The sequence below is a fragment of the Zea mays genome, chromosome 4, assembly GCF_902167145.1.
Source record: "Zea mays cultivar B73 chromosome 4, Zm-B73-REFERENCE-NAM-5.0, whole genome shotgun sequence".
In the NCBI taxonomy this organism is placed as follows: Eukaryota; Viridiplantae; Streptophyta; class Magnoliopsida; order Poales; family Poaceae; genus Zea; species Zea mays.
The window spans coordinates 248,941,698-248,956,237 of NC_050099.1; the positions used below are offsets into that span (position 1 = coordinate 248,941,698).

At 46.0% G+C, this 14,540-nt stretch overlaps 2 protein-coding genes across 5 annotated transcripts; both read right to left on the reverse strand.

Moving 5' to 3' along the window:
• Positions 1–3,417: 3,417 nt before the first annotated feature.
• Positions 3,418–5,272, reverse strand: LOC606442 (putative high affinity nitrate transporter). Its single transcript, NM_001279422.1, has one exon. The coding sequence runs from the start codon at positions 5,189–5,191 to the stop codon at positions 3,617–3,619; it is 1,575 nt and encodes a 524-aa protein (NP_001266351.1). The 5' UTR covers positions 5,192–5,272; the 3' UTR covers positions 3,418–3,616.
• Positions 5,273–7,941: 2,669 nt separating this feature from the next.
• On the reverse strand, positions 7,942–14,008 carry LOC103654984 (wall-associated receptor kinase 2). 4 transcript variants are annotated; one of them, XM_020552971.2, is made up of 9 exons: positions 13,094–14,008; positions 12,844–12,972; positions 12,599–12,748; positions 10,860–12,481; positions 9,676–9,755; positions 9,469–9,530; positions 9,311–9,381; positions 8,487–8,551; positions 7,942–8,200 (listed from the first exon to the last, which is right to left on the reverse strand). In XM_020552971.2, exons 1-4 carry the CDS (start codon positions 13,974–13,976, stop codon positions 11,292–11,294), a joined length of 2,352 nt encoding a protein of 783 aa, XP_020408560.1. In that variant the 5' UTR covers positions 13,977–14,008; the 3' UTR covers positions 7,942–8,200; positions 8,487–8,551; positions 9,311–9,381; positions 9,469–9,530; positions 9,676–9,755; positions 10,860–11,291. The 4 variants fall into 4 exon arrangements, with proteins under 4 accessions (XP_020408560.1, XP_020408561.1, XP_020408557.1 ...); XM_020552972.2 differs by having other exon boundaries at positions 9,469–9,535; XM_020552968.2 differs by lacking the exon at positions 9,676–9,755.
• Positions 14,009–14,540: the final 532 nt, after the last annotated feature.

Consider the following 14,540-nt stretch of genomic DNA (forward strand, 5'->3'; position numbering starts at 1 on the left):
GTTGTTGCAGAATGGCGACCACCTCGACATGCAACTCAAAGGTATGCTCAACTTCTCTCCTCTCCTACCCTGCTCCTCTACCCTCATACAGTCATGCTCCAGACTGGGTATGACTATTCTATGGTGGATTAAGTTTATACAGGTAAAAGTTCAAAGATTATATGGTGGATTGAGTTTATATTGTTAGCAAAATACTTCCATCTTTGTAAATATATTCTTTTTTTGTAGTAACATATTTTCCCCCTAAGCCACCAGCAATCCAAATGAGAAAAAATGAGAACCCATCTAGTTTGAGAATAAGTCGCAATGTTCTTTTTAGATTGATTTTTCAATTGTTGACAAGAATAACTCTATATTTAGCTAGAATTTATATGTAAGCTATTGGAGTTGCTCTAACAAAATCACGACACAAAAAGAGAATTTCCTGTCCTTTTAACGTTACTTACAGTTTTCTTATCTCTATTTGCTCCTGCAATCTTCTGGTCCCAGCCCTCTTTGCTTGTTATAATATGAACATTTCCACCTTTAAAATCAAGCTTTTCTTCATCATCACGACGTACCTGAACAAAGTCCCAAAAAACATGTTAACTTCTGAAGAAAAACACTTGCAGTTTTAAGACTGATATTGTCTAAGAAGGTCACCTTTCCCACACAACCTCCCATTGCGTACTCCAATCAATAAAGCTGCCACACCAGTGAACAAAATGCTGCCTGAATAATGACATACCTATCGGTGTGTATCTAACCAAAAAAGGAGTTTCCGGCATTAGAAAAGTATACACACGTTCTGATAACACCAGATTTGAGTAAGGTGCATTAGTCATCCAAAATTAGAGATGGTCCAATTTAATTGTTCAGCAATGGATCAAGGGTATTTCTCTCCAACCTATTATCATCATGATGGTTCAGTCCTGTTGGCACTTGCCTTCCTGGGCAAGTAGATCCAACGGGAGAGTGGAGAGAGTGTTTGCAAAGTTCAACGGGGAATGACAATAGCTCTGTTAAATCTGGCCTCTCAAGGGCACTGTACAGGGGTATTTATAGGCACTCGAGTGACCGTCGTCCTTTGGTAAGGACGTTTATGCCCTCGGGTACCCGGACTATCCCCAGAATATTCTCACAAGGGGAGGTTATAGACCGTCATTACAGAAAAGGCTATTACAGACGCGGCCCGTAACATGCTTATCCGCGCGGGGCCCGTTACAGTGGGTCGAATCCCACATGGGCCTCCGAACGCGATGAGGACGTGGGACTAGTAGACTTCGACGGAGCCTTGCCTTTGTCTTGCAATGGAGAGGACGAAGGGCGACCGTGTCGGTCCTCATCCGGCCGACGCCCTCGACTCGCTCGGACGTGGTCTTCGTTGGTGTAGCGAGTCGACGAAGGCATCGAGCGAAGGGTAGCGTCTTCGCCTTCGCCCCAACAAGTCCAACTTCACATTTCTAGGTGGTGGTACCCGACCAGATCTAGGATTGATGGTAAGATGAGGCTATTTTTCTCTCCTTCAGCACTGCTATTATTTTGTCTATTTTTTTTCTTTCACCTCTTTCGTATATTTCTCCAGTGTGTGCAAAAACATAGGAGGCTAGAGCACCCCAGTCCCCACGTTACATCTGCTCCTGAAGCTGTATTGATGGAGAGTTGATTGAGCCTAACATAGTAACATGTTTAATGGAATTGAATATGCCTAATCACTTATTTTAGCAACTGCTAGGATAATGGGACATTGTGTTGGGCTACAAAATATGCACTAGGACATTTCATCCTGCTGCTTTTCAAACTCCTTCAGTGACTACATAATTACCATGAAACATTTGCACTAAACTCATGAATTCGCGTGGACATACTTGAGTACAGTCAATGCTGAAACTTGATTTTTTGTATGGCCTATTACAACCTGATTGTTGTCTTGTACTTCAACAAGAATAACATCCTCTGGCTCTCTAGATAACTGAAACATAAGTGGTAACGGATGGTTCAAGAGTACTATCTGTTTCCCTGTTCTACTATTGAAGATTTTCCATCTGAAATGCACTGTGAGCTTTAAGAAACCAAGCACAGAGGATGTCTTAGCATCCCAATTATCAAAGTTAAATATGCATATTTGGCTTACTATTATGTACTGCAATATCATTCTATTTGCTCCTTATCAATGTATGATGTTGCAGTGTTGTTGTAGGTTGGCAAAGAGAAGCTGGTTTTAGAAATTGGTTAGGCGGCTCTACAATGCCCTTGCTCTAAACCTTGTTTCTTGGGTCAAGCAACGTATAAACTACTACCCACTGAAATGGTGGATCTACTTTCTTGGGACACTTTGGTTAAAATCCGTAAAAATAATAGATCATCAGTCCCAAAACTAGCGGGTTGTAGTTGACTTCAACTACTTCTGCATGGTGATGCTCGCTCACCTTGCATTTGGATTTATAGCCCGCTAAATTGAGCTGGTACCTGTTTTTCTCACCCGATTGACAACCTGTAGAGGGTGTTGTCTTTTTGCCTTATTTTTAATATGTTTTACTTGTGTAGATCAAGAAAGCTAAAACCATATGTGAATGTTTAGTTGCATCTGAGAGCACAGACCTAGCGACTTCAAAGTAATGGAAATTCAAATTAAAAGAATTATGGATTAGATAAAAAGAAAGACATCAGTGACAAGGTCACTATGAACCAATCACTGGTATGTGGCATCTGTTCAATTGGAACAAATAAGCTTTACTATTACTTGCTCAAGGCTCATGGGAGACAACTTTTTACCATCAATTGTGGTTGAAGGATGTGACCCTTCTCATTTTGTGGATACCAAAGATTGTCTGCCATCTTTGGTACTAAAATCACATAAACCACAACATCTTCTGTTAACTATTTTAATTTTTCTAATTCTTATGTTAGATCAACTTTTTTGGAGCTTACTAAGCATGTCCTTAACAGAACCAAACAAAAACTGGGATGTGTGCGGCCCTCCCTTGGCTCGCCTCTAGACAGTCGCACATGGGGCCCACATCCGTAGATCTCAACTCCTTCACGACGGTGCCGTGGCGTGGGGTGACGTCACCGGACATGCAGTGAGAGCCACACATGGAATATGTAAGACAGTGAGGTCGATAATAATTTGTGTTGTTCGCTTTCACGTAATCGTTATGCACTAAAATTTTGTTGAATAATTTATATATCGTTGCAACGCATGGGTATTGTACTATATTTTTTGATGATGTAAACATCCACTTGATGCTAACTAAAATATAGAATAACAATCATTATTTTTTGCATATCAATGTATTTTATCATAGTCCTTTTATATCTCAATGTATCTTATAATTACATGTTGACTCCGTAGCAACGTACGGTCATCCACCTAGTACACACCATAAGCCAAGAGACGTGCTGTACAACATCACCCATACTCATGCTAAGATTAGTCAACTGTAAACCAAAGATGATATCTTTTTGGTAATCACTCATCATGATGAATATCGTTGGCACATCTCAACTATGTGTTGGTAACATGTGCTTTTGTATCAAACAAGTGCTCCGGTCCGGCGCGTTACAAGGCATACACGTAGAGGTAGGTAGCAGGTGAACATGGATGATGGATCGATCCATCTTATTAGTAGTAGACTTAGACATGCTCCGGCGTGGCGGCGGCATCGGCCTGGATGACGTTTCGCTTGCCGCGCTCTGAGCGGCTGTTCTCGGCAAACTTGAGGCTGGCGCTATGGAGTCCCTTGCTCTTCTCGTCGTCGTTCCACTCGGAGGCGTAGTAGCCCTCCTCGTCGGCGGTGGCGCTGGGCGGGAAGAACATGGACCCCCACTGCGGGAAGTGCACGAACACCACAGGTAGCGTGCACGCCATGATCATGATGCCCATGTACTCTAGCCCCCTGCCCGTGGAGTAGGTTGAGGAGGTGAAGAAGAGCAGCTGCGTGAGCCCCGCGCCGAAGTTGCCGCCGGCGCCCGTCATGCCGGAGATGATGCCGAGGGAGCGGCGGGAGACGAAGGGGATGACCCCGAAGATGGCGCCGCAGGCCGCCTGCGCGCAGAAGGAGAAGAGCACCATGGCGACGACGGAGACGGGGAGGGTGCTGGCGCGTCCCAGCCAGAGGCAGAAGGCGCCGCCGGCGGTCTGGAGGATCCAGATGTTCCAGAGGCGAGCGCGCATGCCCCAGTAGCGCGCGCCCATGTCGGACATGATGCCGCCCATGGGGCGCGCGACGATGTTGGCCATGCCGAAGCAGGCGGCGATGGTCCCGGCGACGCGGAGGTCGAGGTCGAAGCGGTCGTACATGTACTCGGCGATGACGTTGTCGGTGGTGAGCTCGACGCCCATGCAGTAGCCGTAGAGGAGGACGAAGATCCAGGTGCGGTAGTTGATGACGGCGTACCACATGACCTTGGAGAAGCTGTCCTTGTTGACGTTGCCCTTCTTCTGCAGCGACCTGAGGTTGCCGTCGGGGAGGTCCTGCCCCAGCGTGAGCACCAGGACGCCCATGACGACGTGCATGAGGCCCGGCACGAAGTAGGCGAGGCGCCACGCCGTGAAGGGCGTGGCGCCGCACTTGCGGATGACGTCGTAGACGAGCGGCATGATGAGCTGCGTGGCGCCGCCGCCCATGTTGCCCCATCCGGCGGCGAGCCCGTTGACGGTGCCGATGATCTTGCTGCTGAACATGGTGCTCATCCAGTACTGGCAGGAGACGAAGGTGGCGAGGGAGAAGCCGATGAGGAACCTGACGGCGATGTAGCCCGCGGCGTCGTCGATGAGCGACATGCAGAACACGGTGGGCGCGGACAGCATGATGAGGAAGGCGCAGCCGTAGCGCGGGCCCAGCAGGTCGCAGACGGCGCCCATGGTGAGGCGGGAGAAGATGGAGCCCGACACGGAGGCCACGCCCGCGTTGCCGATGTCGGCCTTGGTGAGGTTGAGGTTGTCGCGGATGATGGGGACCAGCGGCGCGGCGGCGAAGGTGGACACGAAGCAGGTGAAGAAGGAGATCCAGGAGAGGTGGAAGGTGCGCATGTGCGGGTTGGCCACGGAGAAGAGCCGGACGCTCTTCGCCTTGTGCTCCGAGTCCACCGGCAGGTCGAACTTGCCGCCATTGCTCGCCGCCTCCTCGTGCTCCGTGGAGAAGGCGAACGCCGGCTCGCGCCCCGTGACTCCGTGCAGAGAGCTGCCCGGGGCGCCGACGGCCGCCATTATATTGCTGCTAGCGCTATAGCAGAGCTAGAGCAGCAGGTGATGTATCCCTTTCCCTTGGAAACTATAGCTGCTGTTGCCTGCTGGAATGGAATGACATCCAACATGGAAAGGCGACGTATTTATAGGAAAGCCGCCATGGAGGAGGAGATTCAGATGGGAGTTGACATCTAACTGGACGATGACACGACAAGGCTGGCCGGATCGGGTGTTTTGGCGGCCTTTGGAGGTCGTGGATATGTACGGTCGACTAGCCGAGACGACGGAGTCGATTCGTTCTTAACTCTGCCGCATATATTTGTCAATCAAAACAAACAAACAAACAAACAAACAAAAAAGAATGCATGCGGATTGGTGTACTAAACTAGAGTACACCAAGCGCGCGAGGGCTGGCGTTGACCTTGGAGAGTTGAAACTGGCAGCAGGCAGGTAGAGCGAGGATGGAACAGAAGAAAATTAAGGAAGGCCTGATCGCCGCGTCTCCTTATGGCCACTGCAGCTTGGGAAGAGGCCGGCCGGGGCTAGTAGCAACGACGACTAAAGCACGTACTGTTCATTCCTGGCTCATAGGAAGGAAAGGAACAGACAATAATTCAGAGTGCCGACCTAGCTAGCTAGGCGTAACGTACCCGCAGTCGAACGGCCGCAACAGCGAACAGGATGGGTCGAAGACGAGGTCGTTGAGATGATGTGGATTAGTCATACATTCATGGTACATTATATGCTTGCTTCTGCTGATACATCGCCTACACGTGAGAATGTTGTAAGAGAAGATGTGTGTTTTAACGAGTTCGGACGGGCCAACATATACGTACGAACGCAGTTATTAGATAGATAGGTTTCCTCTATATTGTTGTTCATCGTATATCTACCGACCAGATTTAGGGGTGTTCTAGGAGCCCATAACGATGAGGCCGTATAGTATTCATGAGTCTACCGGTGAAAAATAGAATCCATAGCAGCTTAGTCGATCTTTAGTCGATCTCTCTAGCTAGATCAACAGCAGCTGACATGGACTCCTATGTCCTATGACTTGAAATAGAGAAGCTAGCAGGCAATGAATGAGCACAGCACAGGGAGTGAAAACCTTGGCGCCGCATCTCCGATCCGAACGTAATTATCCCATGGAATCCTCCAAGGATCACATCACACTCACACTGCTTGCATGCGTCGTTTTCCTTTCTTTTCCTGTTCTCTCTAACAACTAATATATATAATTTCAAGCTAATCAAGCAAGGAATATGCATGTGGCCCTTAGGACTTATCAGAGCTGCAGCCGACCCTGCGATATCATGAGCTTTTACAGCTCTGATAGACGTTTTATTCCATTCAGTCTCAACACTAATTAACAGCCATGCGTTCACATATATATACATCCATTCTTATATCTATTTTATTTTCAGCGGTTACGTTAGGTGTTTGACTTAAACACACAAAAAAAATAGCAAAAAATAAACTTGACTGTTGGTACGTACAACAGCCGTACACAGCTAGTCCTACTAGAATATACTCACTCTGCTCTCATAATATAATTTGTTTTAGACTAATCATATAGTAGTTTATATGTATATTTATATTTATTATGATTCCAATGTATATGGACAAAAAAAGTCTAGAAAGAACTATATTTTAGGATGGATGAAGTATTTCTGATGAAGATGAAACACTTTTATAAGTTTGTATTTTCTTAACCTTTTTATTTTTTTTATAAAAATTACATATTTTCTGTTAAAAAACTAATTAACGTGTGTTGATGGTTTTTTTTTGTACGTGGAGCACACTTACCCTTTTCGCTTCACTAGGCCCATTTCTCTCTAGTTGGGCTGTTGTTCATTGGTGGGCTGTCACTGTCAAAAGAGTTTCCTAAGTTCCATCGAATGCATCCTCTACTCAACTTCCAATTATTCGAACTGAGGTACTCTTTTTTCTCTCCTCTTTCAGAGATGCGGTTGTTTTGTCCCAAAATAAAATTCGTTTTACTTTTTTAGTTGGAGATGCTCTTAGGCAAACCAAATCGCTCTGCTCTTATTTGGATCTCCTTCTACTAACCTACATTCTATATTCTAGATAAAAGAAGACCCTATGTCATTCACATAATGGTTATTTCCTTTGCATAGTGAGAGTCTCCAAATTGCAGGGTTAGTATAGATATGTGGGTTCTGAAATCCAAGTGTCTTTGGATCTTATTCTCATTCTTTTGGAGATATCCAAATATTAAATTAATCAGCTTCTGGAAAACCAAACATACAATAAATTTATAGGTCCAAACTGTTCTGTATAATGTTATGTGAATGTTTCCTGGGAATCAGATAAATGGTTAGGGCATGTTTGGTTGGGCTCCTTCTCAAGTGATCCTTTGGTGGAGCCAGAGCACTTCAGGTCCCTGAGCCACTTTGTACAAACTCCAGCTCCTCACCTAAAAACGGCTCTAGCTCCTCTACTGTACAGAAAACAACAGCTCTTCTTTTTTAAAAAAAGTTTGGTACGGCTCCTTCCAAAAACTGATGGTAAAGCTCGAATGCCAAACAGACCATTAAGCTGTATTGAACCAAGACTGCAGACCAGAGGCCTACCTAATGCTCCACTTTACATGGCCGTTTACATGGCGGCTGAATATGGCCTTAGGTGCAACAACTGTTGGCTTTATAATATTTACTAGTAACGGGTGCGCGCAAAGCGCGCGTGGTAAATGGTATGCAATATTGCTGTACTAATAAAGCAAGCGATTTTTTTAATAATACAGAGTAAAAGACAGTTTAGAGCATAGCAGATTTGTATAAAGTAAAATAGAGTTAAATGAGCACTGGCAGAAGGTAGTATGTTTGTTGCAACATTTCAAGCTACCTTGTTATATTTACATGAAATGTCTTCATAAAAGTTGAGCAGTTATATATAATTATATAAAGGACATTCTACAACCTAAAAGCTGCTGATAATCTGAGAAAATCTTCAGTTGTTGGAAGATCTTGTGTCCGACCTTTCTTTAATACGTAGAGGTCCATTTTGAACCTGTATAATTGGGAAACAAATGTCTTAGTTTATGGAAGCAGAAGAGAAAATGATGGAAGTGTTCGGCATAAATGGTTATCACAAATAATTTCTGTTTTCTATTTGCATGTATATGTGGTGTTAAATTTTGTATAAGTTAAATATAGGAAAAAATATATGCGAAAGAAATATAGTTTTGGATAATTCACTTTTAAAGTCGCAACAATTATCAAATAAAAAATGGAACGATGCTTTTTATAATAGATAGAAAATAATACATATAGGATATTGTGTAGTAGAGTATAACCTTTTGGGTGGAGATTCAATTGTAACGGTTGGACCTTTTCCTTTGTCGTCAAGTATTGCATCATGCTGTATATGTAAAAATTATTTATAAATGAGTTAATACAGTGTTTGAATACGAAGAGAAGATAGTTTAGATTTAATATCAAAGAATGATATCATTCATGATAAGAATAATTTATGTAATAATCTGCTACAGAACAACATGTTGGTGTAATTTTTTTCAATCTCTTCTTACCAATATTATCTATTACATATGAATTGTGCATATGGAGTAAATGATAGTGCGTAGAATGGAGTGATTTTGGAGCAGTAGACTGTGCCCTTTTTTCCCTATAAGTACTGTGTATATATAGAGTAAGTGTTTGTGTGAACGATCATAGTACTCTAGTTTAATTACATGAAAGTATTGTGGTAGATTAACTAAACGGAAAGGATTGTAGTTTATGATATATTATTGTGTTGTGTGATTTAAAAAAATGAAGAATGGTGTTCTACTGAAACGCTAATTTCGATTTCATTTTTCTCTGAAGTATTACCTGATCTGATGATTTACACTGGAGTAAGGAGGACATAGAAAAGGTATTTGTGTTCAACGAACATGAGCACATACGTGTGCGTACTATATATGCATATGCATATTTATAAGGCATATAAATATGTAAACATGTGGGCATTGGCGATGCTAATCATCTATGCTTCCACAATTTAATACAACAACATACATAAATATATGGCAATATCACCATTTATTTTTGGTATATTTAGTTGAGTAACACATCGAAAAAACATAGAAGTGAGTGTATTGTCTGAAATAAAAACTCGTACCTGTTTTGGAAGTAGATGCAGTAGATATCCTTCCAATTGGATTTTGCAGTAGATGGAAGAGCATAAACACCCTTTAATAGTTAGGAATGAACTGGTCAGAAGATGTTTCGTCGATGTCGAGAAGTGTCAGGTAAATTTGATACATTCGTTGATGATACCTGATCCTTCAGGGTGTAGTGCTTCATCTCAAGCTCTGTTTTGATCCAAGTGTTTCAGCGACCTGTTCTATTTGGGCCAAATTATAAGTTGCCATATGTACGCTAAAGAATTTTTTTAGAAGAAAGGATAACAAATTTATACGTTGTTATATACAATAGTTAAATGTGTCAAGCAAAAGTATTTTTTTATTTGTAGGGTGGACGAACCTAATCTTGATAGAAAAAAAGTAGGATGTAATAACAGATTCTCGATGATTCTAAGCAACAAAACGGTCTAGCGAGAGGGCCTGCAAGATGTAGAATTATCATATCAAATCTTGTTTTGTACATACTAATGGCAATGAAAATAGAGCTATGATGGTGCCCTAGCAAACAAATCAAGTTTAGCTGATGGTGCTTCTATAAACAAATAAAGTTTAGTTAAGTACTAAGAAAGGATTGCCAAAGCGAAATCACAAATAAAGTTTAGTTAAGTACTAAGAAAGGATTGCCAAAGCGAAAGCACGTTTGCTCTGGTGGACACAGTATAATGGCATCTGCTTTTACTATACGAATTAATGCAAGGAGAATTAATGGGAGTGGCTACTGCTGCTTTCGCTGCTAAATGGCCAGGTTTCTTTTGGACCTCGCATTTTACATCCGTGTGATATCCATTTGATAAAAACACATTATATCCTCTCTATCTGTTAGTGTAAAGAGTAGTTTTATGTAAATCTATACTACATTTTTTTGGTAAATGGAGTATCTACCTGCAATCGCGAATTAGTGCAAACTGGAGTAAAGTCCGAGTCAGTGTAGTCGGCACAAGAAGCAGGCCAGCAGTTGGGACCGAGTCGAACCGAAGGACGAAGAGCTGCTGCCATGCCGGTGCCAGGGTTTGGCCGAATCGCTAGTCGCTCATACTCAGACGGCCGTGCATTTGTGTGATCGCAGGGACTCGGACTGCAGTGACTCAGACTGCAATGGCAGGGTTTGGCCGACTTTGTGTGACTGCAGTGACTCGCTACTTCGGTCTCCAAGCCTGTGAAGAAACTATGCGCTTGGTAGATCTGGCACAGACTGACATCCTCTCGTCGCGGGTAAGAAGAGCGAGGGCGAGAGCGACATTGACGGTGGCCAAGATCGAGAGGTTGGAAAACCCTAACTACCAGTATGCGGTTTTGGGAAAAAAAAAACAACTCTGCCATTTGTAGATCCGACACAGGCGGACCCCATCTCTTCACGATTAAGAAGAAGAGCGAAGGAGACGGCGACATTGGAGCCGGACATTGAAACCGGCCAAGATAAACAAGATAGAAAACCCCACCTAATAGTATGCGCTGCTGGGGAAGGAAAGGCTATGGAGACGAACAGAGCAGTATGCGAGGGAGAGTATGCGATGTTGGACGAACCTGCACAAGCTGTGGAGATGGACGGAGCAGACGAGGAGACAGGACGCACGGTGGTCGCCGGCTCTGCGGTCGCCAGCGCTGCAGACGGCGGGCCTTTGAGTGACCTTTTCAGAAGACGGCGGACGATTCGTAGTCTCACTGGAACTCTCCAGATTAAGACAACTGAGAAGGAACTGTGTCCGTTGATGAGCAATCGTACGCACATATTTTTTTACGCCAACGTGGATGAACGAGGACGCGCGTTTGCGTCGCGCTCTGTATAGTAGTAATTTAGGGGGGGCAATGATACTTATACAGTGACAGAAAAATAGCAAGAACACTAGCAGAATAACCAAGAAGACAGTAAAGAAGGAGACATTCTGTGTTGGCTTCCTGGCTGGAATCAATATATGAAGCAACAGCATTTTCCATGAAAGCACAGAACCAGCCCAGCTACCTCCCGGACAAGAGTGTGTCCTCTTCCATGGTGTACTGTCTGCTGCTTGTTTCAGTAGAGACTTGCTCATTTGACATCCAACGAGCCACAATCTCTTCATCTCTTAACGATGTATCGCATGGAACATGTTTCTTCTTAACTAGCAGATTCTCAAGCGTCATCTCTACTTCCCTCATCGTCGGCCGGTCTTCTCCCTTGAGCTTAGTACACATCGCCGCGAGCGCTGCCACTTCCTGGATCTCTCCGTCCTCTTCGTCGATGACCTGAGGATCCATTATCTCCAACAGTCTGCCTTGTGCGAGCAGCGAGACAAAATACGAAACGATACCGTCGCCGGCATCGGAGCGGTAGGCGAACGGTTTCTTCCTGGTAAGCAGTTCAATGAGGAGCACGCCATAGCTGAAGACGTCGCTCTTGTCTGTCAGTCTGCCCGTGTAGTAGTACATGGGATCCAGATACCCGATGGTGCCCTGAATCGCCGTAGTCACCCCAGTCTGGTCGATCGGGATGTATCTGGAGGCCCCGAAGTCCGACACCTTTGCGGTCAGAGTGTCGTCAAGAAGTACATTGGAGGACTTGATATCTCTGTGAAATATGGGCTTGGAGGTAGCTGAATGTAGGTAGGACAGTGCCTTAGCAACCTGTAGCGCGATCCTTGCCCGGTCGTTCCATCTCAGCGACACCGGCCCTTGGACATGGAGATGGTGGTAGAGCGTTCCGTTGGAGATGAACTCGTAGACAAGAAGCGGAACCTCTGTCTCGAGACAGCATCCCAAGAGCCTCACTACGTTCCTGTGGTTGACCTGGGAGAGAACCGCGACCTCGTTCACGAACTCGTCGATCTCTCTCTGCACCACGATCTTGGACCTCTTCACAGCCACGACATGGAGGCCTAGGATCCCCTTGAACACGACGCCGTGCCCCCCGCCGCCGACTATGCGGGATCTGTCGAAGTTGTCCGTGGCCTTCTCTAGCTCCCTCAGTGTGACTATCATCCTCTCACCAATGTCTGCCTTGTGCGATATCAGCTGCTGCAGTAGTAAACCATGGTTCTGCCTGAAATATTTCTCCCTCGTCTTCTTCGCCTTTCTCTCCTTGGCTTTTCGGATTATCAAAGGACTACCGAATGTTAGGAGCAAAAGAATTGTGCCACCAGAGACTCCTAGCCCGATGCCTAAACCAGAAACTACAAAAAAAAAACATATGAATGTATGTATATATATAATAATAATGTTGGGTCAGATTCATATAGTTAACGTATCAAGTAGTGTGAGAAGAAACAGGTTCACATGCTTGTTCTCACCTGCGGTTGTGTTCTTGATTGTAAGACATCCCCATTTTTGGGAAGAGTTCCCATAGGTTCCACTAGGGCATTGGCACTGGAAAGTTCCAGGGAAGTTCAAGCAGACGCCGTAGCAGGAGTGGGCTTCCGGGTACTCACACTCGTTTATGTCTAGAACAGTAAATAATTAATGTGCACTCATTTGCTAATTATGCACTAATTAATTGGGAAACCCGTGTTAATTAGTTGGAGAGCTATTACTATACCTTGGCATCCATTTGGAAGCGAAGCATTTCCATAGTACCCATGAGGGCACTGGCAGATGAAATCTCCTGGGATATTCTTGCAGTCGCCATAACATGAGTAGGTGCTTGGAGAAGTACATTCGTCGATATCTACGATATATAGGACAGTAAATTTCTATAATATAATTAAATGATATTAATTATAGGTACAAAAGCCTTACAATTTAGAACGAGAAAAGAGAGATGAGAAGGGTAGATTGATGATATATACCTTGGCATCCATCCCCGACGTAAGGGTTGCCTCGGTAACCAACCCCGCCGCCGCACCGACTCCCACGATCAGCAACATTGTAAGGTCCTTCTAGGCAAACACTGTGTTCCATGGAGCATTCGCCATTGACGGGAGGAGGGTCGTGTGAGTACTCATAGGGTGTGGGGCATGTGTAGTTACTGGTCACCCACTCCAGCGTGGCCGGGAGCGACTCAGGGAAGTAGCCATAAACTGCACTGATCATGTCCTGGGCATTGCGGAAACCCTGATCGACGAAGTACACAGAGGCCGTCAGCGCATAGACCGAGCCGTTGAGCTTGTTGATCCGGATGCTGTAGAAATCGTAGCCCAGGACGATGTTCGCCTGGCAGCAGCCGACGCCAGCGCAGGCACCGCTGCTATCGACCACTATCCTCCCGTCGCCGTCCAGCGGGCAGACGGCGGCGCAGGACGCGACCAGGCTGTTGTCCACTCCCCCTCGCACCTCCACCTGCGCGCCGCAGCCGACCAACGCGACGCTGCTCCTCGACTCCGACAGGAAGAAGGGCCCGCCGGGCGGGAGGCCCCGGCCCCACGTCCCGCTCGTGGTGCTCACCCCGCCCACCGTGTACAGCAAGCGGGTGCTGTTGATGCGTACCGTGCCGTTGGCGACGGAGATCTCCAGCACCTGCACCGTGCCGTCGCCGAGGAACAGCTTCGCCGGCTCGTACGAGTGGTCGCAGGTCAGGTTGAACCAGGCGGCGAGGTAGCAGCCGGGCTCGATGCCGAATGGGTATGGGATGCTGATGTTGCCGCAGCTCCTCGTGCAGTTGCTCGCTTCCCCGGTGCCGGTGGCTCTGGCTGCCGCCGCGCCACCGAATGACGGTAGCATCATCAGTACCATTGCAACGACTGCAGCTAACGACGCTACAACTCTTCTACCTGTTGGATCTTTTATGGGCTTGGCCTATTTATTGAATAAACTCTATGGTGTGTAATGGTGGAGAATACCAATAGTACCACATTGGAAGTCCAAGGGTCTTTTGCCTTGACTTATATGGTGGGATTTATTCCACTTATCTTGAGAAGTCAAGAATAGGACAAGGGCGTGCCACACGCGCGCGCGCCGCCGCCGCCGGCCGGGCCGGGCGTGGCGTGGCGAGGCGAGGCAGGCAGGCAGGCGAGCGGGAGCGGTTGTGTTAATTTTTAGCACTCACTAACCGCGTACGTCAGCCGAGTGACTCTGTCTCTTCGTCTGCCGAGTGACCCTGTCTCTTCGTCAGCCAGCCGAGTGACCCTTCTCCTTCAGCTGCCGACTCATGGCGTGACTCGGCGGGAGCTGGCCGACTCTTGGCGTGACTCGGCGACCTTTCTCCTTCAGCTTCCCTCTGCGAGAGGTTAAATAGAGGAGCACCCGTGTCACTCGGTACACGCGAGAAAAACTTTCAGTCTCACAATCCAGCCGCCG